This window comes from Gymnoscopelus braueri, assembly GCF_963280865.1.
Source record: "Gymnoscopelus braueri genome assembly, chromosome: 1".
NCBI classification, from domain to species: domain Eukaryota; kingdom Metazoa; phylum Chordata; class Actinopteri; order Myctophiformes; family Myctophidae; genus Gymnoscopelus; species Gymnoscopelus braueri.
Window position 1 is genome coordinate 29,683,289 of NC_137603.1, and position 27,572 is coordinate 29,710,860.

The 27,572-nt window shown below is 39.9% G+C and overlaps 2 protein-coding genes across 5 annotated transcripts in view; both read right to left on the minus strand.

Moving 5' to 3' along the window:
- phlpp2 (PH domain and leucine rich repeat protein phosphatase 2) overlaps window positions 1–12,544 on the minus strand; it is a 73,052-nt gene extending 60,508 nt beyond the window's left edge. The window contains exons 1-3 of the mRNA XM_080433499.1: window positions 12,127–12,544; window positions 8,639–8,922; window positions 5,165–5,298 (exon numbers count right to left, since the gene is read on the minus strand). Of these exons, the coding sequence (XP_080289625.1) occupies window positions 5,165–5,298; window positions 8,639–8,922; window positions 12,127–12,351 (643 nt within the window). The 5' untranslated portion in view covers window positions 12,352–12,544. The remainder of the gene's footprint in view (window positions 1–5,164; window positions 5,299–8,638; window positions 8,923–12,126) is intronic.
- A 1,314-nt stretch (window positions 12,545–13,858) lies between these two features.
- ap1g1 (adaptor related protein complex 1 subunit gamma 1) overlaps window positions 13,859–27,572 on the minus strand; it is a 31,000-nt gene continuing 17,286 nt past the window's right edge. For all 4 annotated transcript variants that reach the window (XM_080438665.1, XM_080438666.1, XM_080438668.1 and 1 more), the window contains exons 14-23: window positions 27,250–27,372; window positions 27,001–27,090; window positions 26,628–26,752; window positions 25,798–25,902; window positions 25,541–25,682; window positions 24,893–25,019; window positions 23,134–23,232; window positions 21,398–21,558; window positions 20,723–20,821; window positions 13,859–20,014 (exon numbers count right to left, since the gene is read on the minus strand). In XM_080438665.1, coding sequence (XP_080294791.1) covers window positions 19,913–20,014; window positions 20,723–20,821; window positions 21,398–21,558; window positions 23,134–23,232; window positions 24,893–25,019; window positions 25,541–25,682; window positions 25,798–25,902; window positions 26,628–26,752; window positions 27,001–27,090; window positions 27,250–27,372 — 1,173 coding nt within the window. In that variant the 3' untranslated portion in view covers window positions 13,859–19,912. The remainder of the gene's footprint in view (window positions 20,015–20,722; window positions 20,822–21,397; window positions 21,559–23,133; window positions 23,233–24,892; window positions 25,020–25,540; window positions 25,683–25,797; window positions 25,903–26,627; window positions 26,753–27,000; window positions 27,091–27,249; window positions 27,373–27,572) is intronic.

The window sequence follows — 27,572 nt, forward strand, 5'->3', positions numbered from 1 at the left end:
CGTGCGCGGGCAGTTAGGGGTGTGGCTAGAGGGACGGGGGAGGAGGGGGTTGGGAGATTAGTTCCTTGAACAAATAGGAGAGAGGCTCTGAACACGGTACGTCGCCTTATCAACGTCTCTCTGGCCAGGATAGTAAACAAGGTCATAATGATGTGTGGTTACTAGCAATAAACTTCCTGGAAACATGGACACACACACACACACACACACACCCACACGTTTGTATTACTATACTTGTGAGAACATCAACATTTTAGGATGCCAATTTTATGAATGCCGTTTTTTAATGTTCTTTTTAGTTTTGCCATTTTTTACCCCAACACGAAAATAGCCAATCTATAAGCTAAATATAAGCTTATAGATTATATAAGCTATAAGGGGGTTCCAGGGGGTCCCCAGCAAAAGTAGTTAATATAGCATCACAATCATTTTAACCATTTTATCCATTTAAACGTTGGCTATTTAAAAATAGCGTATCTATGAGCTCACAGTGAGCTTGAACATCTGCTAGTTTTGAATATTTTTTTTTAATATCGAAAATGTTTGCGAAATTTATTTAGGCCTGACCTCTAGTAGTCGAATAGTCGACTAATTAGTCGAGGGGTGTCTGAGTCGACTGCCAATCTCTTAGTCGAATTATTAAAAAAAAAATTAATAAAAAAAATTGGCCTAGTTTTTTATATTAATTAACTAATAGTTTGCCAAAAATAGGATATACATCATGATTTATTGGAAGAAACCAATAGTATATGTTACATATCAATTTGTGGGTCCTTGACATGAAAAGGTTTGAGAACCACTGCTGTAATGAAATGTAATGTAATGGTGGTATTGTTTACAGCCAGGCTGTAGATCCCCTTATTTGCTTCGTCAGGATGTTACCCCTGACAACGCACGGCTGCTAGGCATGCAGGCACCTGGGACTGGCATCTCCGAACAAGGCTGTTCTGTTTGTGCACCTCTACAACACACACACACACACACACACACACACACACACACACACACACACACACACACACACACACACACACACACACACACACACACACACACACACACACACACACACACACACACACACACCGTCAATGTGCATCAACACTGTGGGTGGTATACAGCAATCAGCCAAAAGAGGTGTGACTGGAGAGCAGTGGTGGAAGAAGTACTCTGATCTTCTTCTTTTTTTTTTACTTACAGTAAGTAAAAGTAGCAACGTGGAAATACTCTGTAAAAGCAAAAGACCTGTATTCAATATTCGTAAAAATTGGAAGATCAGCTATTTCAGAATAAGTATAAAATAGGGCTTAATTGGATAATGTATGTTTTGTAATAATAATCTAAATCTGAAATATAACTTGTGTAACTTAGTTGTAAGTGGAGTAGAAGTATCGGAAAAATGGAAATACTCAAGTACAAGTACCTCAAACTAGTACTGAAGTATAATACTTATGTAATGTAGGCTACTATCCACCACTGCTGTGGGTGGTACACCAACCAGCCAAAAGAGGTGTGACTGCAGAGTCCCTGAATGTCAGAGAGACAGGATCGGTAGGTAAAGGAAATACAGTAGTTTTAACAAGATACACAAGATAAGATATACACAAGACACACAAGATAACAAGATAGGGTAGCTGTTGGTCACTTCCTCCCCGGCTCAACTGGGCAACCAACTGGCCATCCTCTTGGCTTCATTGGGATGCCCAGAGAGCCAGGGTACCAGCGTTGCCTGGACTCTGCTTCTGTTTTCCCACCAGCTGATAAAGGAGAGGGGAAGTCTCCCATTGGCCTGGCTAGCCTACAACCAATGTGGTCTGGCTACCGACAGCAGCCTAGCCTGTAGCCACAGCCAGCTCTCACTTGGTACTGGGCAAACAACGCCTCCGCTTTCACTTGAAAAACTAGGACTAAGAAGAAAAATGATGGTCTCTCTGAGAGGCCTGAGTGGTAAACACTTAAGCCTGAGAGTCTGAGAGTTGACCACTTACGCTTGAAACCCACAGGGCACGCCAGAGCACGGACAACGATTTTTCTGCTCTCATGTTAATGAATGACCGGCCGCGAGTACGGACACGCACAGGGATTCATTTTTCCGCTCCGGGCGGAAAGAACATTTTTCCGCACACAAGACAAAACAAAAATCTGTGCGCGTTCTCATTGAAACGCATTGACCAGACGTCCCACTGTGGTCAGGTTTGGAGAGAACAGTCGCGCACATGGGCTCTCTCTAACCCTGGAGCACATGTGTGTGTCTTCATCTGCCAGAGAGTACACTATGACTGTCTCAGCAGCAGCACCAGTTTGTTTATCAGGAAAGGTATGTGTACCGTATGTCCCCACAACTGGAATACGAGAAACAGACATTGTAACATCTGAAACAAAACCAAACCAGCCACGTCATGACAAAGGTTTAAAGTCATCAAGTGACTTCATTATGGAATATAAATTACTCTCTAAATAACTCTGCACTCTTGAGAGTGCAGAGTCAAATATCTATAGGTTCTAATACTACCAGCTTATAGCCATTAATAGCCTTCGGCTCGTGCAATGATTGACGTGTCCTGTACACTGCACGTTACATAAGCCAGAGAGTAGTAGCGCCCTACCTCCTAACAGTGTATAGTACTGTGGTTCGCGTCTGCAGATTCCCAGTGATTTACGACCAGTCGTGGCAATGATGTCGACCACCAAACCATCCATACCTCAGACTAGGGAAGAATCCTTCGTCCAACCTGAACCTGACGTTTTTGTGTTGACCAAGCGCATTGATGGCTCGTAGTGACATAACTCTGTGAATCGGGTATTTTATGCTTAAAATAGATTTGGGGAGTTAGACTAACAATTACTGTAGGAAAAGATTCAGGTTGGGGTTAGGTTTATGATTAGGCATTTAAAGGTTAGGTTTAGGGGTTAGGGTTGGAATTATGGCCGATTTATTATTAGTTGCATGCCAGTGTTGTGCACCGAAAACAGCAGAGCTTGTAGATCTACTATTTTCGGCTTTAGGTTTAGGTTGGCATTAACCAAAGATATCGGTGTATACAATGAGACAAGGTCCGTCCATGTTAATTTCAGGATCACAGGTACTTCAAAGACCTTGTGTAAGTTGAAACGTTGTGATCCAACTCTTTTGGGAGCTTAAAGCGGAACTATGTAACTTATTTTTTAAATAAAATGTAATTTTGTCCAATCTGTATCCAATATGGTAGAGTATGTTAATACAATATAACTCACACAATTGGGGTGGTTGTATTTTGTCTCCCTGCTCTTCTATTGAGACCGTTTAGATCGTGTCAAAGGTCATGTCTCACCTAGACACAGGACCTGACACGACTTTTGACCTGATGGTCAAGATTCAATGTATCCCCTGAGCAAGCAGGCAAGCTGAATTAGCGCAATGGTAAGAATCTTTGCAATTGCGCAAGAAACCGGGTTCAAATCTGGGATAGAAGAGGAAAGTTACATAGGGCAGCTTTAAGTAGAAGTTGTGCGGATATTTTTCTCTATCGTTTAAGTGTATTTTTTATCCAGCACTCTTCGCAATTTTTTGGATGTGCGTGCACCACCTGGACTGCATCAAATTCAGTACCACAGTCATGATGGCAGCAGTGACAGTTGGTAAGCAAGCAGCCTGCAGGAAGAGGCAGGGCGACCACAGGAGGAAGGGATGGTGGATTGCTCATCATGTGGTTATTATTACGTATCGTTGTTTGTGCAGTGCTTTATGCCAGTGGTTCTCAAACAGTCTCATGTCCAGGGCCCCAACTTGATGTGTATTTGGCCACAGACCCCCATCTAACCACTATACTTAGTAAAAATGGATCTACTTCTGAGTTGCACTGATGCACTCTTTTTTCCCTGTACACCAAATCTCTTTGCCAAAAACAGCCAATCTACAAGCTGTCACATTGTGACGCGTTGTGAGGGGCTGGGGTTGGGGTTCATGTGGTTACAAATATTTTGTGCTAGAGACCCCCAACCATAATAGAAGATTTGTGTTAAACATTTAATGTATTCCAAATGTGTGATTTTCTTCCTAAATGTTTCAAAAAGAGCAGATATACAAGCTCACAATGCATCACATCGCGATGCGTTAAGACCTTGTAGATCGGCTATTTTCGAATAGCTGAAATATAAAATAGGTTAAAGTTGTTAAACTGTTGCTCGTTTAGCTGGAAGCCCCCTGGAACCCACTCAAGGACCCCTGAGGGTCCCCGAGCCCCACTTTGAGAAATACTGCGTTAAGCCAGGTTTGCACAAACCTTTTCAGCAATGACCCAGAACTACTGATCCACGCATGTCACAACAGAAGTTACACTGTGTGCCAAAATGCTTAATGTATTGACAAAAGGCTTTAGCAATTTTGCACTCAAACAAGCCAGTGACGAGTGAAACCAAATTAGGTTTTTCAAGTTACACCTACCTAAGTAAAGTAAATAACATGATTATCAGCAAATTTGGTTAGAATTAGACCACACAGTTAGAAGATTTAACTAAAACTCTTTTGTCATTACTTGTCTCATGTAATTGCAATGCCACTCTAATATTGTTGTACACAAAGGTAATGAAGGTTACCCATGTTGTCACAGGCATTACTCAGAGGCAAGCCTTCTCCCTGTTCAGTGTCCACGAGGAAGATGATTCTCATCACTCGGCTTGGTTGGACTCATATGAACCATTTGTATGTTTGATGTATGTTCGGACCGATGACAGCATAATATGTCAAATGTGACGTGTGGAAAATGAATTAAGCTGGTCTGCGATCTCTGACAGTTACAGTAGAGAATAAGAAAAGACCTGCATCAATGCAAAACAAATATATAATTCAAAGCCTTCACAAACAGATTACTGTACGAGAATCAACCACAGCCTTATCATCAGAAATTAAAAGGTAAGCAAACATGGCTTATCTGAAAAGTGGCAACAAAGAACTTAAGAAGACTGTTTAACCTGCAGGAGAGACAGTCTATTCTTGTTAAATTGTTCTTTGTCATATGAATATAACGCTTTGAAATAAGCGCTAAGTCCACACCAAGAAACACGTTTCAATTTTTTCCAACACAATACGTCACTTTGCCAAAAATAACAGATCTAGGCGCTAACAAGGCATCACAACACAACGTATACTTGACATTAGGCTTGACAGTCCGTACTCAGTACTCACCACTATAGAAGCGTATCATGCAACTGAGGTCTGAATTGGCTGCCTCTCTCTGCACGCGTACAGGGTCCTCATAGCCCACCGCTCTCAGGTAGTCGTACACCATCTGAAGAGGACACTCACAAGAGTCCAGCCTCCTACAGGAAGAAGGGAATAGTGATGTATGGTGATAATGCATCCATCACTGCAATAATATGATCATTTCCTTCCACTCTGTCTTAATCGTGCACATAAACACGCACTTACAGGGGTACGGCTCATCTTTCATCAACTCAGCTACAAAGCTAATCTTTCATTCAAGCAGAGTAGCGGAGTAGCAGTAGTCCAGCATTTGAATTTGAGAGTGAGAAATTAGTAGAGACGCATCATAAATCTCTTGGATGATTTGTAGTGGTGGGTGACTTTCAGTTTAACCATTTGATAAGAAAGTGATGCCTGTATGAAGGGAGATGGGTGAGCAATGTGTCTGCAAATGGATATCCACAATTTACGTCATTTTTGCATTTTCTCCTTGGTGCGAAGTCTTGTATAGGACAAGCTAACAGAGAGTACCACGGCCGAATAAATATCTGCCAGAAAAATAACAAATAAACTGAATACACATTTAAAACTTGCTACAAAAATGGATACATATACACCATATTTATGTTATATTTCGGGACATGGCTCCTCGAAAAGCTGTGTGTCTGTCCAGAGCTAATCTCGTAAACGCATAACGCGTCAATTTGTGCGGCGCTGCAGGCTTGTACATCTGTTATTTTTGAAGTTTTTTAAAAATCTTTCATTTAGATTTTTTTTTTTAATAAATCTTCTCTTCTGGGGGTCCCTGGCAAAACATTTTCAGATGGGGGTCAAATACATATAAATTTGGGTGTCATTGACATGAAAAAGTTTGAGAACCACTGTCCTGATGACTGACATCATAGACTGGCCACATGACGCACGAGATGCATGTAGACGACATGCTGTTATTAGACCCTGTCTTGAATTTTTGGGAAGCACTTCCCAAAGGTTATTAAAACCTTTCTGGCAGTCAGTAAAGAGAAAATTAAAGACAAACTAAGCTCAAGTCTCATGTGGTAAATGGGTAGTAACATAGCATCAAGGTCCCACTGCACGATGCCATGTGCACTTGTAGATCGGCAATTTTTGTGTGACACTGTTTTACGAGGAAGTATTAATAAACATGGTTTAAGTGGTTAATTTAGTTGATTTAGTCAATTATTTAACATTTCTTTTACATTGATACTTTGATATATAATAAATTAAATAAATTATGGAGAAAAGAAAAAAACTAGATTCTCGATTATTCGATTACATCGATTAAATCGATACAATAGTCACCAAGAAAAGAATCGATAGTTGCAGCACTATTTACAGTAGGCAGATTCCAGGAGGCAGCCATAGTGGGCTGTCCACCATTCACACCAGCGGTTATGCTTAAAGACCAAAGATAGGCCCCATATTTATTCACAACATCTCTCCCCTCATAGCAGCCCAGTGGGAAGCCATTACATCTCTGTCAAGTTACCATGCCTCTTCATCCTTCCTCAGGCTAGGAGGTATATTATGCACTGAATTATGGTAAACATGTTTCTTAGTGGCGTAGCAAATATTACAGAGAAGATATTGAAGGACCTGACTCAATCTAGCATCCATAAATTCACAAAACTGTGTGCAAGTGAGTGTTGCAGTTAAACAGCATGGGATGCATTTTTTATTTCATCAACTGGCAGACATTTTATGCTTCAATGATTAACACATGAAACAATGTTGCAGGTTCTTATCACAAATACATAGAGTGATTGAAGTTCAAATGAGAGAGGGAGGGAGGGGGAGAGAGAGAGAGAGAGAGAGAGATGGACTACGACACAGTAACAGTAGAGAATGTAGCCTAATCATGAGCAAAGCTAAGAGGAGACTAAATTGTGCAGCCAGATTACAGCTCTGAATGCATTATCTTAATGGTGCTTCACAATCAACTGTCATGTGCTACTCTTTCTGGACGCAATCAGTCTGCTTTGTGTCTGCCGATGCGGGCATCACTGTTCTGTGGAGTATATAGTCAGGGGTGAAACAAGTTAATAATTGAAATAATGATGCTTATCATTGCTATGTAATTTGTTTGGGTAGCATGACTCTCATGCACATTTTCTTCTAGCTCTTGCAGCTAAAAACAAATGAGGGATCATTGCAACGTGAGGTTCAAAATCTTAGCAATCAAACACAAAGATGTCAGCATCTGAAAGACATGGCGTCGTCTTAAAAGACTGCGAGATTTGAATCAGATTTGAATATTAATTTTGATCTAGGTGTCTGGGACTAACAGATTTCTCATGTCTGTTAATTTATAATTAACATTAACTGCCACCTCTGTAACTGTAATATGCTGCTTATCACTGCTGACTTCCCCTTCAAGGTTCAAACTGTAATCAGGGAACAGAATTCCTATTAGTTGATAATGGCTGATTTGGGCTTTTAAAACTGTTAATTAAATTTAACCATTAGTTGATAATGGTTGGTTTTCGGCCGTTCATTATTTTTATTACATTTAAATCCTCCCGGACAGACCAGTCCAGCAGAAGGCTGTGTTGAGGGTGTCCAAGTGGACCCGTACAGGGGAGAGTTATGGAGGTCCTTGAAATTAATAGAGAACCACTGGCCTAACCAATAAATTACCTGCAGTCCTAAAAAGTCTACTGATAGCAATGGGCCCCATCAAAAGAATTGCTTTATGTTCACTAGGCGGTTCTTTAACCTATAGTTAACTACTGTACCTTTGACAAAACATTTTCAGCTCACCATTCTTGCTCTTTGTCAATGTGCCTTTGATCAAAGTTATCAGCTCAGCACTAAATCACACACAAAATGGCTGATATTTAGTTGACACAAAACATTGAATGTTATTTGGATAGAATGTTGTTTAGACAGATGCTAGGTTAATTGTTTACCTGGTATGCTAGTCTCTTGAGGCACTACACTGTTCTCTAAGCATTCTATTAACAGTATGTCTTTATTATTATAATGTTCTTAAAGATTTATTTTGGGGCTTTTTATGCCTTTATTGATAGTATAGTAGGTTGACAGGAAATGGGGGGAGAGAGATGGGGAGTGACACGCAGCAAAGGCCGTCGGGATCAAGACTCGAACCCGCGACACGCTGTCAGTCTACATTGAGCCTAGGTGCCCGGACCGCTACGCCAGCTGTCCGGGGCATGTCTCTATTATTTACCTTGTTTATTGTAAGTCGCTCTGGGAAAGAGCAACTTATGTTTGTAACATTTTAACAACACAAATCTTGTCCCTGGCACAAAATGGTGGGCGTCTAAATACATATTAAGCACTTAAACCCCAGCATCCTCATTCTGGGGGGGGGGAACATTCGCCAAAAGTAATTTGGGGGTCAATGACATGAAAAACGTTTGAGAGCCGCACTGGAGCACATGTGTCTGTAGTGTAGCTCACTGTGGTCAGTACCTGAGCAGGTCTCCGTGCAGCTGAATGTAGAGGGCCTCTCCATCCCTCTGGGCACACAGCTCCTCCACGGTGGTTCTGGTGGTGCAGAGCACCAGCTGGAGGTCTGACTGAGGGGTGGAGGGGGTCTGGGGGGGCCCAGAGGCCGGGGGCTGAGGGTCTACCGCACCCCCATACAGACACACACAGCCACGCTGGGGATCCCCCTTAAGCCAGTCCCGCTCCCGTGATCCAAAGCGGGTCTTTCTGGTCACGCAGCCCCGGCTCCCGTTCCTCTTCATGTTGCGCTGCACAATGTGGAGACACGATCATTCTAACAAGACCGACATCAGACGAAACAGAACATTTCAGCTTGAGACCCAAATGATACATTTGGTGTCTCCTTAGCACCAAAATGTACAAAAATACTGTGAATGAATCACTTAAGCCCTATTTCAAACATTGTGAGAATAGCAGACTTACAAGCTCACAACGCATCGTACGTGAGCGATAGATCTGCTATTTTAGTTAGTTTCTTTTAATTTATGGATTTTGTTTAAAAATTCTGAAATTCTTATGAAGAGTTAGACTTCCTGTTCTAATTTGAAGTTAAATTTTTTCCAATATCGTAAAAAAGAGGATATTTACTGGTGACCGTAAAAATGGTTGCGTGACCCAAAACTGGGTCCCGAGACTCCCTTTCACATAATTATTATTATTATTATTATTATTATTATTATTATTATTATTATTATGACATGCCCAAAATGGAGATGGGAGTTTGAAAGTTGTTAAGTCTGTCTGTGGGTTTTATGAATATTTAACCAATTAAAGTTATTAACAAGAGCTTATGACTAAATAATAACATAGGATTCATTGGAACACAGTTTTTTAATAACTAATGGTTTTGCACATACGGTACAGTAAAGGTTTCTGCCTGACAATATGAACAATATGAATATTGAATGTTGAATATTCTTCAACAATATGAAGAATGTATGTGTAAAAGCAATCCTAAAATTAATCAATACATTTGATGCCCCACTCCAAATTTCAGACTTTGAGATGATAGAACCAATTTTTTTTGCCCTACATTTATGTATTCATGCCATTAGTGTCCAGGCGGCTATTACAGAGGAAGGCGCACAGGCATTATACTCCCACAATGCTGTGCTTCCCGTCAACCGACTCAGGCAGACATCTGCAGACATGCCCACCACAGCCACTGGTAGAGACTCAGACAACAGTGCTTGGGCTGCATGTACAAATACTCACTGTCTCATTTTGGTTTTTAGTTTTAGTTTTTAATACACATATACTGTACACACATTTGAATTCAAACCAAGTAAGATTTAGGCTACATAATCACTTGAATCTCACTTGTCCTCTAATGTGTCATAATTAACGTTACCATTTGACACACGCCACTGGAATCTAGCATCGTTGGTTTACCATCAGAGTTTATAAAGTCTTAACAGCAGTAAGTATAAAAATATATCTAAAATGAGCAATTATCATCATTATTATTTTTAGATTTGCCATAAGCCTATGTTGGGCATGTTTCAGTTAGAGCGTTATAACCAAGTAATAAAGTGTCAATCAGCAACTCAATTCATAATAGAGCCATAGATGAACAAGGATGGATGGATATTCATCCCAATGATGTCACATCATGATGTAACGTTACCTATGAGCTGTACTGTATACGTCAGTGATCCTCAAACCTTTTCATTTCAACGGCCCCCCAGATTGATATTCATAGGGCCACGGAACCCCATTTCATACGATTTATATCTCTACTGGGACACGAATCTACACTGTAATATCCTAAGCGTTTATTTAACTCTGAGAGTGTACAGATAAAACCAAATGGACCCTTACAAATCCATCTGGTTCCATCCGTACACTCTGAGTTACAGACCTGTAAGGGTATAGGGTACATTTGGATCCTATCAATCATTTAGCTGGGGACCCCCTGGAACCCCCTCAAGGACCTCTGGGGGTCCCCGGACCACTGGTATAATATGTGGCTGTCAACTAGTGTCAACACTGTCAGTCAAACCATGGCAACATGGTCAGAAAGCCCTGTATACATTTTGGCCATTTGAAAATAGCCACAATGTGTAGCGATGTGAGGTATTGTGAGCTTGTAGATCTGCTATTTTCAAAAGATTTTTTTTATAAATGTTATTCATTTGAAAAATTGTGAAATGGGGACCTTCTGCATAATGAGTACTTTCTACTTTTCAGGGACTTTTACTTGTAAAAGAGTATTTCTATATTGCAGTATTGATACTTTTACTAAAGTACAAAATGTGAGTACTTTTCCCACCATTGCAGCGAACCAGAGTTAAATCATTAACCAAAGGACGTCAATCATCAATGACGCTTTTACACGGGGTGGAAATATGCGGTTTCACGTCAAATCTCATTATGCACTTGGAAATGTCATTTAACAATGACATAAAATAGGTTAAACATTCTCTATTATATTAGTGCAGGGACCCCCAGTGGTCCTTGACGGGGGTTCCCAGCTAAATTAGTTTATAGCATCAAAATCAGTGTAATTTACAACCCGGCTATTCAATAGCCGATCTACAAGCTCACTTGCCTTGTATGTAGACTATTTTCGAAATATTTTTCAACATTAATAATAAATAATGATCAACAATTTTGACCATGTTTTAACAACACACATTATATTCTCTATGGCTGCCCCAGTGCCCCTGTGGTTAGGTAGGCTGAGCTCCACATCTTTTCAAATGGGGGTCCTTCCTTGGACAAATACATATCAATTTTGGGGGGTCCTGACATGACAATGTTTGAGAACCACTGTATTATTATAGCCTATTAGGCTATGTATTATGTTACATCATAACTAGGCCTGTCACAATTATTACATAATCGCAATTATTTGAGATAATCACAATTATTTAGCTTAATCGTCATAATCGTTTCCATGTTAAAAGGTTCATACATTTCCCCCAAATACAGCTGATCTACAAGCTTACAACACGTGAAATGTTGTAAGCTTGTAGATCAGCTATTTCCTCTATGATTTTTTTTTTAAAGTATACAATTATTAAACGTGTCAGTAATTTCTGTGTATATTTAAGTTATTTGTCATATCTGCCCCTGTGCAATTTGTGATTACGAAGCCTACAAAGCAAACGGAAATTAAAATTGTATTCATATGTTCCAATAATGCTGGACGAAAACACATTTAAATCGTTCATCGCAATTATCTGTGTGACGATTAATCGTCAACTTAGATTTGTAATCGTGACACAGCCCTAATCATAACCTGCCTTTAGTTAGCCTACACCACAAATTATATTCTCTATATGGCTGCCCCGTGGTGCCCCTGTTTAGGTAGGCTACACATCTTTTCAAATGGGGGTCCTTGGACAAATACATATCATTTTTGGGGGGGTCCCTGACATGACAATGTTTGACAACCACTGTATTATATTAGTACAGGCTGTGTATTTGTGTTATATATCAGAACCTGCCTTTAGTACGCGGATTCCCGTTGCAGCAGCAGCAGCAGCACCACCACCATGGGCTGCTCCTCCCGGACCTGCAGTCTTATCCAACCCGTCCTGGTGAAGCACCGGCTCCGGCTGCAGGGTCTCGGTGCAACAAGCCCCCTTGTCACCGCCACCGCCTCCCTTTTTCACGTCCGATCGGCTGTTTGACACCATGATCGCTGTGTTCTGCTCGTCCTCCATCGCCATGGATGCTGCCTGTGTTTTTTTTAAACTACGATACAGCCACAATGCGCGTCGTCGTGACACTGACACACCACCGCGACTGATAAATTCCAATAGACGCAGCTGGAAAATGTCATTGTGTTTCGATGCACCGACGCCATAGCGAAGACTGACCCTCTCTCGGACTGTCAGATAGGCCTGTACGGTACAGAGCTGATCAATAAACATTAAAGGGGCAGGGACTGTGGAGCTGATCAATAAACATTAAAGGGGCAGGGTTGTTCTTATTCATTGGGCACTGCCCATTTCAGGGGGGAGAGGCTTGCTTGCTAAATTGAGCATGGAATTTTATAACCTCCAGTTTATGAGTTGACATCATCTTATGCTTTTGTTATACTGTATATTTAAGTAATTAATTAATTATTACACGTGAGGGTGTGCGTTATCGTGATTATTGGCACGGTGCGGTCAGGAACGTGGCGAAGCAGAGTTCCGCAAGCATGAAGCATCACTGAAGTGTTACCATACCAACTAACCAACAGTTAGGCCTTACCATCAAAATAAAACATATCAAAATGTATTCATATTGCGGGACATTCCTCTCTCAACATAACCTTTCTGCGAGTGTTATCTCTGTTATCCTAGGAAATGCATGGCAGAGACAGACAGACCCAGTTTACTCAGCCACGCTAGAGAACTTTTCTCAGAACGGACACATAGAGAAACAAAACTGAACCGTTAACTCAATCTCAGTGTATTTAAGATATTCGATATAAATACAAACATGCCAGATTTAGCTACTACGGCCGCAAACGTCCCATGCAAAATGCTAGCATAGCCACTTAGCCGGCTATGCTCTGTGAAACTCCATCTGATAGCCCAGCTGATTTTTATATGTATTAGCTGTGCTGTCGTGCTGGTTTGAAGCACGGGTAGATAGCTATTTCAACCAATCAGATTGCTTTGTCGGAACTACCTGGTGAAATGACACCTTTGGGGTAGAAGTGAGTGAACCATCATTCGAATTTCATTTTGGAGATATGCTGAATCAACAGGCTATGCATCCCTGCATCCCTTTTGCCTTAATCTTATAGAGGTATTAAATAACTGTACTAGGCCTAATTAAAATAATGAACTAAAGTTTCATAACTTGGGAGTTATGCTACTTGATATATAAAGCATTCAAATACATTTAAGTGCCCTTTGCCCTAGCTACACAGTCTATTTCTATGGTGGAAGCATTTACTAGGCTATACATACATTCCAACTTTAAAATAAACACGGCTGAACTTTTAGAATCCCTTTGACTACTTCAAAATGCAAAAATATGCTCTTTCAAGGGCATCTTCCTCAGTTTGAGAATGTGCCTCATCACAATTTAGGCATTTAGCAGTTTTGTTATAATGCAAGAGAACTAATAAATATGAACATACAATTTATTATGTACAATCACATACACCTGTGATACAACCCGTCTGAATGGCACATGACACCTAAAGTACACAAGAAACCACTAGAATTTGTGTTTGACTTTTTATTATTCTCTTGATCATTTTCTCCAACCCAAAGACAAGAATACACAGCATAAGTTGAAAATATCCCATTTAATAGTTTACAGCCTCTCATCTTTAACCACTATCATTTATATTTTCAGTCCAGACATTCACATCCAGTTTGAAGACATGGACCACTGATTCAGTTCAACATGTCAACTTGACTGGAAAAAAGTCAACTCCTGTAAGGCCCTCACAAATCTGATCGGTTATTACTGTATATTATTGTACAGTCTGGGTGGATCTGGGGATTACATACAGATTTTTATTTCCAAAGTACAATGGATGTTTTTTTTTTATTCGACTGGGGAATTGGACATGGTGGCCAGTTACCTGCTCCTCCAAAGCCTTGCCACAACATGTCATTGACCTGGCCAAATACGGACAAAACAAAAAACAAATTATTATCTCTAAATGACTCCTGTGCGCTTTACCACTGAAAAGAAATAAGAAAAAAAAAGTGCGCTTTAAGTGAATAACTTCCAATGGTACAACTGTCAGCCCCAACCAATCGAGATGGTGCGGTGGATTCACTAATTTGACGTTTTCCATTTCTTGTATTTGAAAAAAAGATGATTACGTCAAGAGTAGAAATTAAATTATTTACATCGGTTCTCACATGCAGCTCAGAAGCTGAGTTGAAATTGCAGCCAAAATTGTCATGTCCTACCATGTTAAAAGTGAAGACATGTCCACACACTTACCATCCCACTCAGACAAAGATGTATATTTACACAGACAAGCACTCAGTTTCTCTCTCAGACAAACACACACACACACACACACACACAAAATTAAATATCACTTCAAAAGCTGATCACACTGCTGAGGGATATTTGTCTCCATGTCTGTTCTTCTTTATCATGTTCTTTTTCATTGATACAATTAGAACTGTATTGGTCACTGTATTGTTAACATAACAGTTGATCAAATATGATTAATATGAACACATATGGTGGAAAGTACAGTACAAACAAAATTAAACAAAAACAAACAAACAAAAAAACCTAAAACAATCAAGACAAGGCAGGGGTTATGAAACTTCTTTCCCCATCCTGCAAGCCTTCTATTTCAAACATCTCCCCCTTGTGGAAAATGGTGTGTAGTACAGGCAACATGCTGGTTCATCTCCCCCAGGAAAAAAAGGTAAAGATAGCACTGCAATAATTTATATCAAAGGTCCTCTTAAAAACCAAATGTACACCACTGTGGGGCTACGTTATCACGTGCACGTCTGTTCTGACTGCCATGTGGGTTTGGATAAATAGGAGAAAGAGGTTTCCTATACTTCCCTGAACTGTTTATAAGTGTGTTGTCTCTTCTCAGCCGATATTCACATAGGCAAAACCCCACCTTCCACGGGACTAGAGTCTACGAAGAGAAGACCACCTCAACAAAACAGTGAGAAAGCCGAAAGACACGTCTCTCACACACACACACAAGTTTGTATTACTATGCTTGTGAGGACATCAACATTTTAGGACGGCATTGAAAATAGCCGGAAAATAGGGGAAAAATTGCCGATTTACAAGCTCATGGCGTAATCGCAGCGAACTTGTAGATAGGCTATTTTTCGGTGTGGGACACCAGTGCGCAACTATGTATAATTCAGGCATAACTCTAACCCCAACTTCTAAAATGTGTCATCCTCAAACCTGAATATTTGCTTAATTGTAAAAATATTTTTTAACTATAAAAACAATCATTTCTCCTTTAAGGACCAGGAAAATGGCCCTCACAAGTATAGTAATACAAATATATACACACACACACACACACACACACACACACACAGGACTTTGACAATGAGTAGCAAGAGAAGCAGAGAATGAAAGCAGGCCAAAAGCATGCCCGTTATGGTTCAGTCCCAAGTAGTCACCCTAATGCTGCATCATTCATAAACAAAACAATAGAACCTCACACTGATTATGACAGCTGACAACCCCATACTATTCTGCTTCAAATTTAAACCACTGACAAAAACAAATCACGAAATTGAACACTCCCTCACTGTGGCACAAACAGTGGCCAGTTCTTGTTGATTTCTGATACAAGTGCATGGCACCATGTGGAAGGTGCTATATGACGGATAAAAAAAAGATTATCAGGTGCGCACACATACATGACCTGCATTTACGAGACTAAAAGAGGCCAATGAAAAGGATTCACTCCCCAAAGATGATATGTGCTGTAGGGCATTCAATAAGTCAATTATAAATCTGACAGCATTAATTACATATAATCACTTTTTAGTCAATAGTGCAGAGGGATGCACTGCAGATACTGTAAGGCCAGATGGAAGGGTTTCGCTTAATTTACACTTGACGTATGAACGTGGCGTGCGCAGGGGAACGAAAACAAAAAGTATGCGTGTGCAGGGGAACAAAAACTAAAAGGATGCCTTTCTGAGGGACAGGGAAGATGACATGGTGCCATGTCAGACATTAAACCGGATTCATACTTTGTTGCACGTCCCAAATGGTAGACCTACAAGCTCACATGATGTTGCGGATGTGACACATTGCGGGCTTGTAGTTCTGCCATTTCTGATATGCAAGCATAAATTAGGCTTTTACACAGCACTGTGCTCAGGTTTCAGTAGTACAGTACATCACTCAGACAAACTCAAACCCTCGATTCAACATTTAAAACAACCCGATAGCAGCCAGCAGCCAACCAACTCACCTACCAAACAAGAAAAAACAAAACATGATATAACCAATCTCAAAGAATATGAAGTGATTAAATGCAGCCCATTTGAAATCTTTCAAGATTATTTTCTTTATATATACACACAGTATGTATACAATTAGTCCCTAGCTAATCTTTGCAAGTCTTCACATGGATGGTTTTTGTATTTTTATTTAATTTGATCAGCTTTTGTATGTTTTACAATTATATACAATGTACAGGCAGCAGATCATATAGCTTTTACAATGAGTATGTGATGATACAGGGAAGTCTTTTTTTATAGACTATGATGTGGCCTAGATCTATTCAGACAATTTACATTGTGAATAATTGGAAGTTTTTAGAAAATGGTTGGTATCTAAAAAAAGGATGAAAGATAGTACAAGAGACAAAAGTGTAAAAGCCCTCAATATGTACAGAAAAAAAGCCAATATAGCATTTGTCAACAGAAAAAAGTTAAACTAAACGAAAAATAATTTCCTCCATATACACATACCATACTGTAGCTCAAAAATATTTCCAAAGCTAAATAGTATCTCTGATTTGGTCACAAAAGTTAGAGTGAAGCATAGTGAATATTAAGTATACAGCCCGATTGAACATCTGACGATCTGAACACAAACAGCTTATAGGGCTGTTAAGCCCGTTAACCACTTGAACCCTAGCATCCCTATTCTGGAGGGAACATTCGCCAAAAATATGCAGATCTACAATCTCACTACGCATCGTCACGCCTTGTGAGCTTGTAGATCGGCTATTTTTGGCAAAGAAACTTGGTGTAAACAAAAAAGAGCACACCAAGTATAGGAGCAACTCGAATCGAGATTAGAATGTATCTGGTTTAAGTGGTTAAGTGATGATACTGTAGGCTTCTTTTTCATACAGATGTTCCACTTTGATTGTAATCAAATGACTTCTTGAACACAGCTGTCCATCTCAGTGTGCTGTTTGCAAATTAACAGAAAAGAGGAAAAGAAAAACAGCGAGGTATTAAGGTTTGCCCCCCACCCATCCCTGTCCCTCCCCTGGCGGCATGGTCGGAATTCTGATTTGGAGAAATATGTGAAACTAAGAAATCATTACCAACGGTCACCACAGAAGCTAGCTCAGTCACTGTACCTCAAACTAATAACGATCCAAGTGAATACAGGTGCTCCTTTCACAAACAAAGATATGAGAAGAAAAGAAAAAAAAAATCTTAAAGCAACAATTCCCTTTACTAAGAACATTTACACTTTTGATTGTTTTGAACATGCAAACTTGGTATAGGGTAGACTGACAATAGCTGCCGTGATAAACCTTAGCCATCAATGCTTAGGCCTTTTATTTTTTCCCCAGACTGTCATTATTGAAAATTTTAAACAGGTAAAATCACCACTTCAAAATGTTTACACCAAGGAGGAAAAACCTCACTGATGCAGTGATGCTGTAGTGTGTATGAGTAGAAGAAAGCTGATGGTGGCGTGAAGCATCTTAAGTTAACATTTCCCTTAAAAACACAATTATGATTTCCTTAGAAGAGATTCCTAGTATATAACATGAAGTTAAATGTAAGGAGGTTTGTGCACCCATACACAATTTAAAATGAGAGCAAGTTAGTGACATCGTTATTATTACCCCAGGCAAGTGGATATTGGTGGTGGTTTATAATTTTCTACAGTAAGTCAAGGTGTACTTAAAAGTGAAAATGTTCTATTAAAAGTGAAATATTGCTTTAAATCCATCCAGCCCATCGTCTTCTAATAGTATTTTCCCAGGATATCATCCTCAAAATGCACTCGACACAATTAGACTCTTACAAACCCACTTTGTATAGGAGGGTGTTCTTATTTAGTTGTCAGAAAGGCACATCACTTTGATATCAGGCATATTATTTAAGTTAAATCACTTAAGAAAAATCAAAAAAACAAAAACAAAAACATACCATCACAAAAATAGTGCCAACACAATGACCTCAATGGAGCGTCATAACGAAGACTCAAGGAGAGAGAAAGAAAAAAAAGCATTCAGTGCATGTAACTACATTCATAATAGACTTCATTTACATGTACGTGCAGGGTGACTAAGTCCAACCAAGTTAAATAAAACTGAAAGTTTGTCTAAACTACAAGCTGTGTTGTGTTGATATCTTACGCCTGCGGAGAGCATTTAGATGCAGGAAACGTGAACGCAGATCTCGAGGGGGTTAATCCAATTAACAATTTCCATAATGAAACGGATGCATTTCTGACCAGGATATATATATCCTTCAACATGGATCAAACTAGCTATTAACCGTTCGCTTTGCTGAATAAATGCACAAAGAGAAGCTACTTGTTGATTCATTTTAGGAAAGGGGCCTGCAGGTGGAATAGAACATCCTCTGAAAGGTAGCCACAGATGATCCACCTAATGTTTATTTTGCCATCATGAGAGCAAAACTGAGTATTTCCTATGAACACGGGATGCAGCAGAGACCTAATGTCAGAACCAGGAAAGCCCCACCAAGCTAGAGTCAAATGTTAAAGTGATCCTAGTAACACTCAAACAGGCTTCAAACAAAACTGATGCAAATGACAATGAATACAAATCTCTGACAAGTAAAGTCTCAAGTTCATGCCCAAACTTCCAGATGGTATTTGATGTTTTAAACATTTTCCTGCTGCTAGACCGTGATGAACCAAGACTATGGGTGTAAAATCAGAATATGAAAGCAGTTATGACCAATAAAATATAGTGCTGGAGCAACCTTCTGGGATATACATAAAAGACGGCTTTAAATCAGTTTATTGGCTACAGAAACTGAGGGGTGCCAACTGAAAGATGCACCTTTAACAGTGGAGCGTGGTGCAGATTGTAGTCGAGTTAGATTTGAATTTGTGGACTATCCAACTTCAATTAATGACAAAATTAAAACCACAAATCAAAGAAAACAGTGAATTACACATGCTCATACAGTGGCCAAAAGTTCTTTACAGTGGCTCAGCGAGGTGGAACGTACCACAGTGTGGTTTACGTATAAGCAATTGTGAGTGGCGTTGGGGTATGGGGTTGGGCCAAAAAGCAAACAGATTTCAAAGCCAACAGATCAAAGCTAAACCGATTAAGAAGATCAGGTAAGTCCATGGATATTTGTTTCAGATTTTTCTGGTGACGTCAATAATCATTATGGTCTTCATAACATCTGTTTTTTTCCCTCCCCCCGTGTTACGTTCCACTGCTTCCCATGCAACTCGAGGGCAGCGGTCTGCGGTGATGTCACAGGGGGATCCGTTTTGAAGAAAAGGAGGGAGGTGAAAAGGAAAATCGTTTTCTCATAGTTCCCCTGGCAGGGCATTTTAGGAGCGAGATGGCAGCTCACATCACTGCCAGGACTGAGGAGGGAAGTTATTAACCTCAGCCAGGTCTTGCACAGCCGAGCCTTTGTGGGTATACGTCAGCTTGACCCTCATTCGTAGCTGTTGCTGAAATATCGTCAGGATGATGCATGTTTATGTCAATGAAAACACAACTGAAAGAATTAGGACTGCAACTACCGATTATCTTCTTAGTGATTATTCTATCGATTACTTTTTCCATTCATCGAATAGCGAGTTGCTTTCTATACATTTTTAATTTTTTAAATATACAGCAACAAATGTATTAACCACTTAAGCGTTATTTTATACTTTGTCGCCTACTGGTGTCATACAACAATAGTGAAAATAACGCGAGCTTGTAGATCAGTTACTTTGAGCTTTTTGTAACTTGGTCTATAATGGCATGCCCAAAATAGGGATTGATAGTGAATTGATCTTATCAAATCATCGATTAGTTCGACTAACTGTTGCAGTCCTAGAAAAAACTTCACACAAATTATTCCTCGTCAGCGGGTAACTCTTGTCAGGAACTGGGTTTCAAAAGTAGTGTTGAGTACACTTAAGCATTGGTTCTCAAAGTGGTGACATAGTGTCACAATCATTTTAACCACTTTGTCCGTTGGCTATTCAAAAACAGCAGATCTACAAGATTGGAAATGTTTTATACATTTAGAATTTCTTTTAACAAATCCTCTCTTCTAGGGGTCCCTGGCACAAAACATTTTCAGATGGGGGTCCGTGGCCAAATACACAACAATTTGAGGACAGAGTCAACCTGTCAACCTGTAAACAACAAACAAAAACAAAACCTACCTTCTGTGGGTTGAGAACTCTGATGACCTGTGTGACACTCCCCTGGTTGAGAGCTGGGACAACATTACTGCTAGGGGACAGCAGCTGCAGCTGGAATGTCTGAGCAACAAAGAGCGCACATTAAAGCCTATTCATAGATTCATCTGAGTTATGAAACCCTGTCAACCAAATCTGTAATTATATCGAACAGCTCAGTCAATTTACATTGTAATGGCAAAATATACCACTCTGACCTTGGACATTTTAGTAGAGTAGGGCTGGGGCAATATGACTTCAAATCAGTGTCATTATTATTTCAAACTTTTGCCTCAATTACAATTAATGAACGATTATGAAATATATATAGTGAACATAGCCTATCGACAAGCTCATATCGTGAGCTTGTGCTCACAATGCGAGTTTGTAGATTTTCTATTTGCTATTTTTGTACGCCACCACCATTGTACAACAAAGTATAATAATGAGTCTAATGGATTTAGTCAATTATAAAAAAATCGATTGAAATGTTTACGTGTCCATGCATTGATTGATGCATGTAAGAAATATTTAAAATAATTCAAAAGAAGACTGCTTCTCGATAATTCAATTAACCTACATGAGCAAGATTAAGAGAGTTATTGGTTCTAAATATCGGTTATGATATATTTTCGGTTAATACTGATCACGCTGCTTTACCTTTGGTACTGCAGCCTGAAAAACAAAGTCTGTCATGTCAGCCTCGGTGGTGTTGGAGGCATGGATGGTGATGACTGCTATGTTTGGATTGGGGTTGGCCCTCTCAAATGTGAATTCTATTTTCAGACCATTCTTGTTGTATGCCGTCATAGGTGGGATAGCTACAGAAAACAAACAAAAAACATTGAAAACCAGCATGATATTCAGCATTAAAATGTCAGACGTTCAGGGGTAATGATTGACCACCAAATGCACCAATGGGCTTTGTTGCAGAATGACAATACCACAAACTGCTTATGGGAGAGGATGACTGAGTAAATTCATGAGAAGCTGAAAAAATTCTCTTTTCAACAACAACGCGTAACCCAGAACCTTCCGGAACCTAGCTAGCACTTTGAGATTTGAGACATATGTAAAGTTCAAAACAAATCAAATGCATTACAAATAAAAAGCTTTATTATTATAATTATTATTATTATCATTAGTAGTAGTACATGAATAATTATTATTATTATCATTAGTAGTAGTACATGAAACTTTCCAGAACCTTTGTTTAAATTTCCGTTATAACCAGAACGATCAAACCAAACCACCAAACCAACCAAATTAAAAAACACACAATATAAAGTGAAAATCTCTAAGCTCACGCGTCGCAAACTCGCAATGTGGTACATTGTGAGCTTGTAGATCACCTTTTTTAGAAACATTTTGAAAGTATAACTCTTGAGTTCTGGATTCAACTCAGGGTTATTACCACCTCCTGAGCAGGCCCCAAATTAGGTTCTGAGAACCTTATCTGAACCCATAGGGCGCGATTACAAATCCAGAACCTATGAAATAGGTATCACGGGCACGGCACAGCACTAGTTCATGTAGACCAGGGGTTTTCAACTGATCGAAGGAGGGACCACCACCCTGACTAAGAATCAACCTGGGGACCAAAAGAATCACTGTTTCTCAACCAATGGTCCACAAGACTACTAGTGGTCTATAGCATAATTAGGCCTGCAGGTGGACCATGGAAAAATTTTTTAAATGTAAATACATAAAATACCTTTGTTAAATGTATAACAATATGTTAAAATAATAGTCCATCAAATATAAGAAAATATTTGAATTAATAGGCGTGGTGTGGGAGAAAAAGCTTGAAATTAAATAATGGCTGTTACGGGCCTGATTTAATTCGTTGCACGATACTACATAAACAAATGATATCAAGCCGAGGCATTATTTAACTGAAATATGCGAGTGGTCTAGAGCTCAGAAAAAGATTGAGAACCACTGATCTATACCTATCCCACGGTTAACCTTATTCCAATTCTCATACTTTATGCAACATTCCATTAAACTCATGTTAACTGATATACTGAGTTGTATCTTATGTATGACACACATGCGATTATGGGCACATGCGATTATTATTTCCTAATATGATGACTCAATGAGGCAATCCGGTACACTTCCTCTTCTTTTCTAACTTTCTAACTCCCTTTCCTGTAGCATTTGACCTCCGACTTCCCAGTAACTGACAACATGGACGTGTCATCATAGGTCATTTAGTGCACTGTTCCGTGGAAGAATTTTGTTTTAATAAGAACTCTTCACTTTCCTACATTACTAAATGCATGGTCAGGGACCACATGCAATAACTTTGCGGACCACCTGTTGAAAACCCCTGTTGTAGACGAAAAGAGCCTGAGGAGAGTGTGGGATGGCACTATGTAGGTAACTCTCACCTGTGGCTGCAATATCATTAAACAAGGACTGTGAGGATAGGCCATCCAGGAGGAAGGGGGGCTGGGAGGTGGGCCCAGGAGCAGGGGCTGCTGGACCACCTGGGGAGGGCAGAACAACACACCAGGGTTCAACAGTGCACAAAGACAGATGTACACAAACTCCACTTATATCAGTAGTTCTCAAACATTTTCATGTCAAGGATCCCCAAATTGATAATAGCTGCAGACCACCATTTGAAAGGATTTTGTGCCAAGGACACAAATTAAATTAGATTCGTTTTTTAAAGGCGATCTACAAGCTCACAATGTGTCACAGTGCGACGCTTTGAGAGCTTGTAGACCACCAAAATATAAAGTAAGACTTAAGTGTTTAAAAAGGTTCCTCATTTTGCTGGGAACCCCCTTAAGGACCCCCCAGTTTGAAATAATTGCGGGGAAGGTTTTACATAAATGTAAAAAAAAACAACACTGACACCTAAAGGCTCTAAAATGTAATAGGCTGGAGTTATTTAAAATCAAGCTCTAGCTACACTTTTGATAAAATCTTGTATTATGTTTAAATTGTAAAAGTAAGTCTACAGTAAGCATGAAAATTACCATATCATTGATTATTGAATTATGAGCATTCAGCAAAGCAATCACAACAGAACTTTTGCCAGATGTATTGTGCATATTGTAAAGAATATTTTGGTTTGTGATTCTATGCCTGACTCAAGTGAAACAAAGGAGCAAGCAGTAGTAGCACCACCAGTCAACAGAAAGGTGAGGTGAAAATGGGCTTTGAATCAAAATCTGTGAAGAGCATACAAACAAATAAAAAAATTAAGATTTTCAAGACCCACTCCCCAAAGAATCTTGTATTTTGTTTGTTTAATGTCTTGTGGAAGCTTAGCCATGCAAATCCTTAATGCCAATCCCGTTAGACTCTATAAATGCATGCTTCTACATGCATTGGACAAAAAGGAAAGCATGCAGTGATATGGCTCAACATTTTGAAATGTAATCTGTGCGACAGCTAAATATAATTGGGAGCATTTATATGAGTGCAAAAAAATCTTCTAGTGTGACCAAAACGAGCGCTCCTTTTGCATCCAGAAAAACAAAATGCTTTTGGTGAGCTGACAGTAGCTCTTGGTTGATGTTTTTATTGACAAAAAAAGACATGCAGTATGAGAGCTCTGGTGCTCTGTAGCATCGATAGTTTGCTCACTGGCACAGCAGTATAGGGGATTTCATTGAGTGCTGCTGGGGCCTAGCAGCTGGGCCAACATGCCAGTGGTTTCTGTGCGAGCTCACATTCAAGATGGGAAATTAAACGAGTAGTTTGCGGAGAGAAACATTGTGATGAGATGCAGGGCTCACACCATGTGAACACCTGTGGGTATGCGTGGCCATCATAGTCTTTCCTCTACGTAGACGAGAGAATAGGAGAACACATGGCCATGGCTATCGATAGTGGCTATCGATAGTGTGACAAATAAGTATTGAAAGTTTGAAACTGGTTCAAATGTATGAAGCATATTGATAGATAGATATTTATGAGAACACTCAAACTTGCTGATGCACATATTAGTGAGTATACGCATTGGCCAATGTAACGCATATACTGTATACAGTACACCTTCCAGTACACCAGTGGACTGACAGCCATGTTTTCCTCCTCTCTTCTCAATGTTTCTACAGAGGCTATACTGACATGGCGAAAATAGTGAAGCCAGGGTTAATGTGGTGAACAGAGATATAAAACCAGGTCTCCTACCAGACAGTGAGAGGTCCCCCAGCAGATCAAGCAACTCTCCTCCAGCTGAAGCCGGCTTGGTGGGCAGCGTGGTCTGGATAACTGGTACCACATCATTACCACCCAACAGGTCCAACAAATCATTAGCCTGGAGAACCAAGAACAAAAAAATATATATATAACACCCACATTAAATTACCCTACAATTTTTTTCATTCAAGCAAATGTTATTTTGAGTGTTAATTTTTTTTCAGAAAACTTGTAATATGAATTAAATTATGATTATGCTGACATATTTCCCATTATTATGCTGACATATTTCCCATTATTCTATGACACTCTGCTGACCATGACATTTTGTATTTGAATGTTGACTTTTAGTTAACATTTTTTGCTAAATTAAAATGTATTTGGGTGGCAGTTGCTCATGTGATGATTGCTGTGCCAATTTTACAGTGTGTAGTTGGTTTGACTTACATTGGGAGTGTTGGCTAACTGAAAGAAAACTACAAGCGAAATGGCCACAAAGAGGGGTCAATGCACAGCGCTTCTGTCCTATTGGTTGGCGCGCGGTCAAGGTTCATCAATATTGATCGCGACACTTCAAAGCCACCGGTTCCCTGCACATGTGCGAGTCCAGCCAAAGAAAGTCCCTGGAATTATTCTTACCTGGTTGGTTGGCTGAGTGATAGGGGGTAGATGTTTCACATCCAACACCGAGGGCTCTGTCTCCCCGTTGGTCTGCACAATCTCTGTGGGGCCATTAGAAGACGTTTTCTCCATAATGGGCATTCGCTCTAGTAGAGCTGGCCTACAGAGGGACAGGAATAGATGAACGGGAAAGAGGCAGAAGTTGATGTGTCAGTCTTATTTAGAGGTTTAATGGCCATGATTGGAATACGAAACAGAAGGCGATAATCCCTCACCTCATGTGGTCATATTTTTTGAAAAGTGCATTGTACTCCACGGCTCTCTGCTGCAGTTCCACATCGATGCTAGTGCCATATATTGACACCACTTTTTTGATTCGGCTGAAAAAAGAAATTAGAACAGTCAGTAAAAAGTCTTTCCTGCCTTACAGTGAATGGATAATGGGTTATAATATAATAACTTCATTAATATAGCCTTTTTCAAACTGAAATTTTTAATTACAAGGTACTTTACAACAGTGGTTCTTTAAGTGGGGTCCAGGGACCCTCTGGTGCTTGAAGAGGTTCCAGGGGGTCCCCAGCAAAGTTAGGAACGGTTGAAACACTTAAACCTTTATTTCGGGTATTTGAAAGCGCCGATCTACAAGGTCACAATGTGTTGCGATGTGAGCTTTTACATCTGCTAGCTTTGAACATTTTTGACAAATCTTTTCTTATGGGGGTGTCACTGGCACAAAATCTTTTCAATGGGGATCCCCGGCCAAATTTGGGGGTTCTTGAGATGAAGATTATAGAGTGCTTTAAAACAAGATGAATGAAAAGCAAAAGGTCATTTAAAATATAAAAGATGACTCAAATTCAAGCAAGATACAGATTCAAGGGGTAAAGGCACTTCCATAAAGTGTGGTTTTAAGAGAGATTTAAAATATGCCACAAAAGTCACTAGTCCCATCACATGCAGATTGTCTAATTGCGAGACTATGCATCACTGAAATGTTATCACTTCCACTCTATCAAGGTGTGTGTGCACTGTTCACCTGAACACTTTCATTTGTACCTTGATACAACTGGAAAAATTAAGAGGAATGTTAGAAGTCCACACTTACTTCACACTGCTGAAGCGAGTGGACAGCTTCATGATTGCAGTAAGAGAGTAACCCCGGGTAACAGGAGTGGACAGGTTGGACACCAGTAGTCCTTCCAACACATCCAGAACCTCATCCTCTGTTACCTAGAGCACAGAGACAAAACAGAAACACATCACTACTGATGCAGGTCTGCTGGTACATTGCTTGGTTGGCAGGGTTTTTCTTAACACTCTTGTGTTTTTGTGTGTGCGATACCAGAGGGCTGTTAATGTCAGTGTGTCAGTTTTGAAAGTGGGTATGTCATGGGCCTGCCTGATATTTCAGTAGGCTATCACAGACAGGCCAATGAATGTGTTTATTTTGTATTTTGGCTGGGATTCTGAAAGTGTACCTGAATGGGTTCTTCTTCTTCACACTGCCCAGACACCAGCAAGTCTCCATATTCTCCTATGCACCAAGATGACACCTGCACTAGGGGTTGCTACAGAACACAGAGAACCGCATTTGTACTTTTTAAGCTTTTATCACAAACACACACACACACACACACTATGCATGAAAAAAAAATCTACAAAAAAATCTACAACTACGATTTAAGTCATGAAGCACACATTATGTGAACATGGCTGAAAGCTCTGACCTGCGAAATATCATCCAGCAGGGCTTTGTAAAGCCTCTGTACTGTGTAGGCGTGCATCTCCACACTGTTGGTGATGAGCTGGATGAGGTTAGGAACTGAATCGTCTCGCACGTAGCTCCCTGCCTGTGGGACATCAGGAAAGATTGCAGGATACTGTAGAGGACCAGCGTATGACCAGTGTATGACAATGTAAAGCTACTTTGAATTGAATAGAAAATTGCATGCTTAAATATGTATGCACAGGTCAGTATTAATCTCAGGTCAGATCAGAATTCATGTTGAATTTGTTGATAGGGCTGTTGGAATGAATGATCATTAGCGCC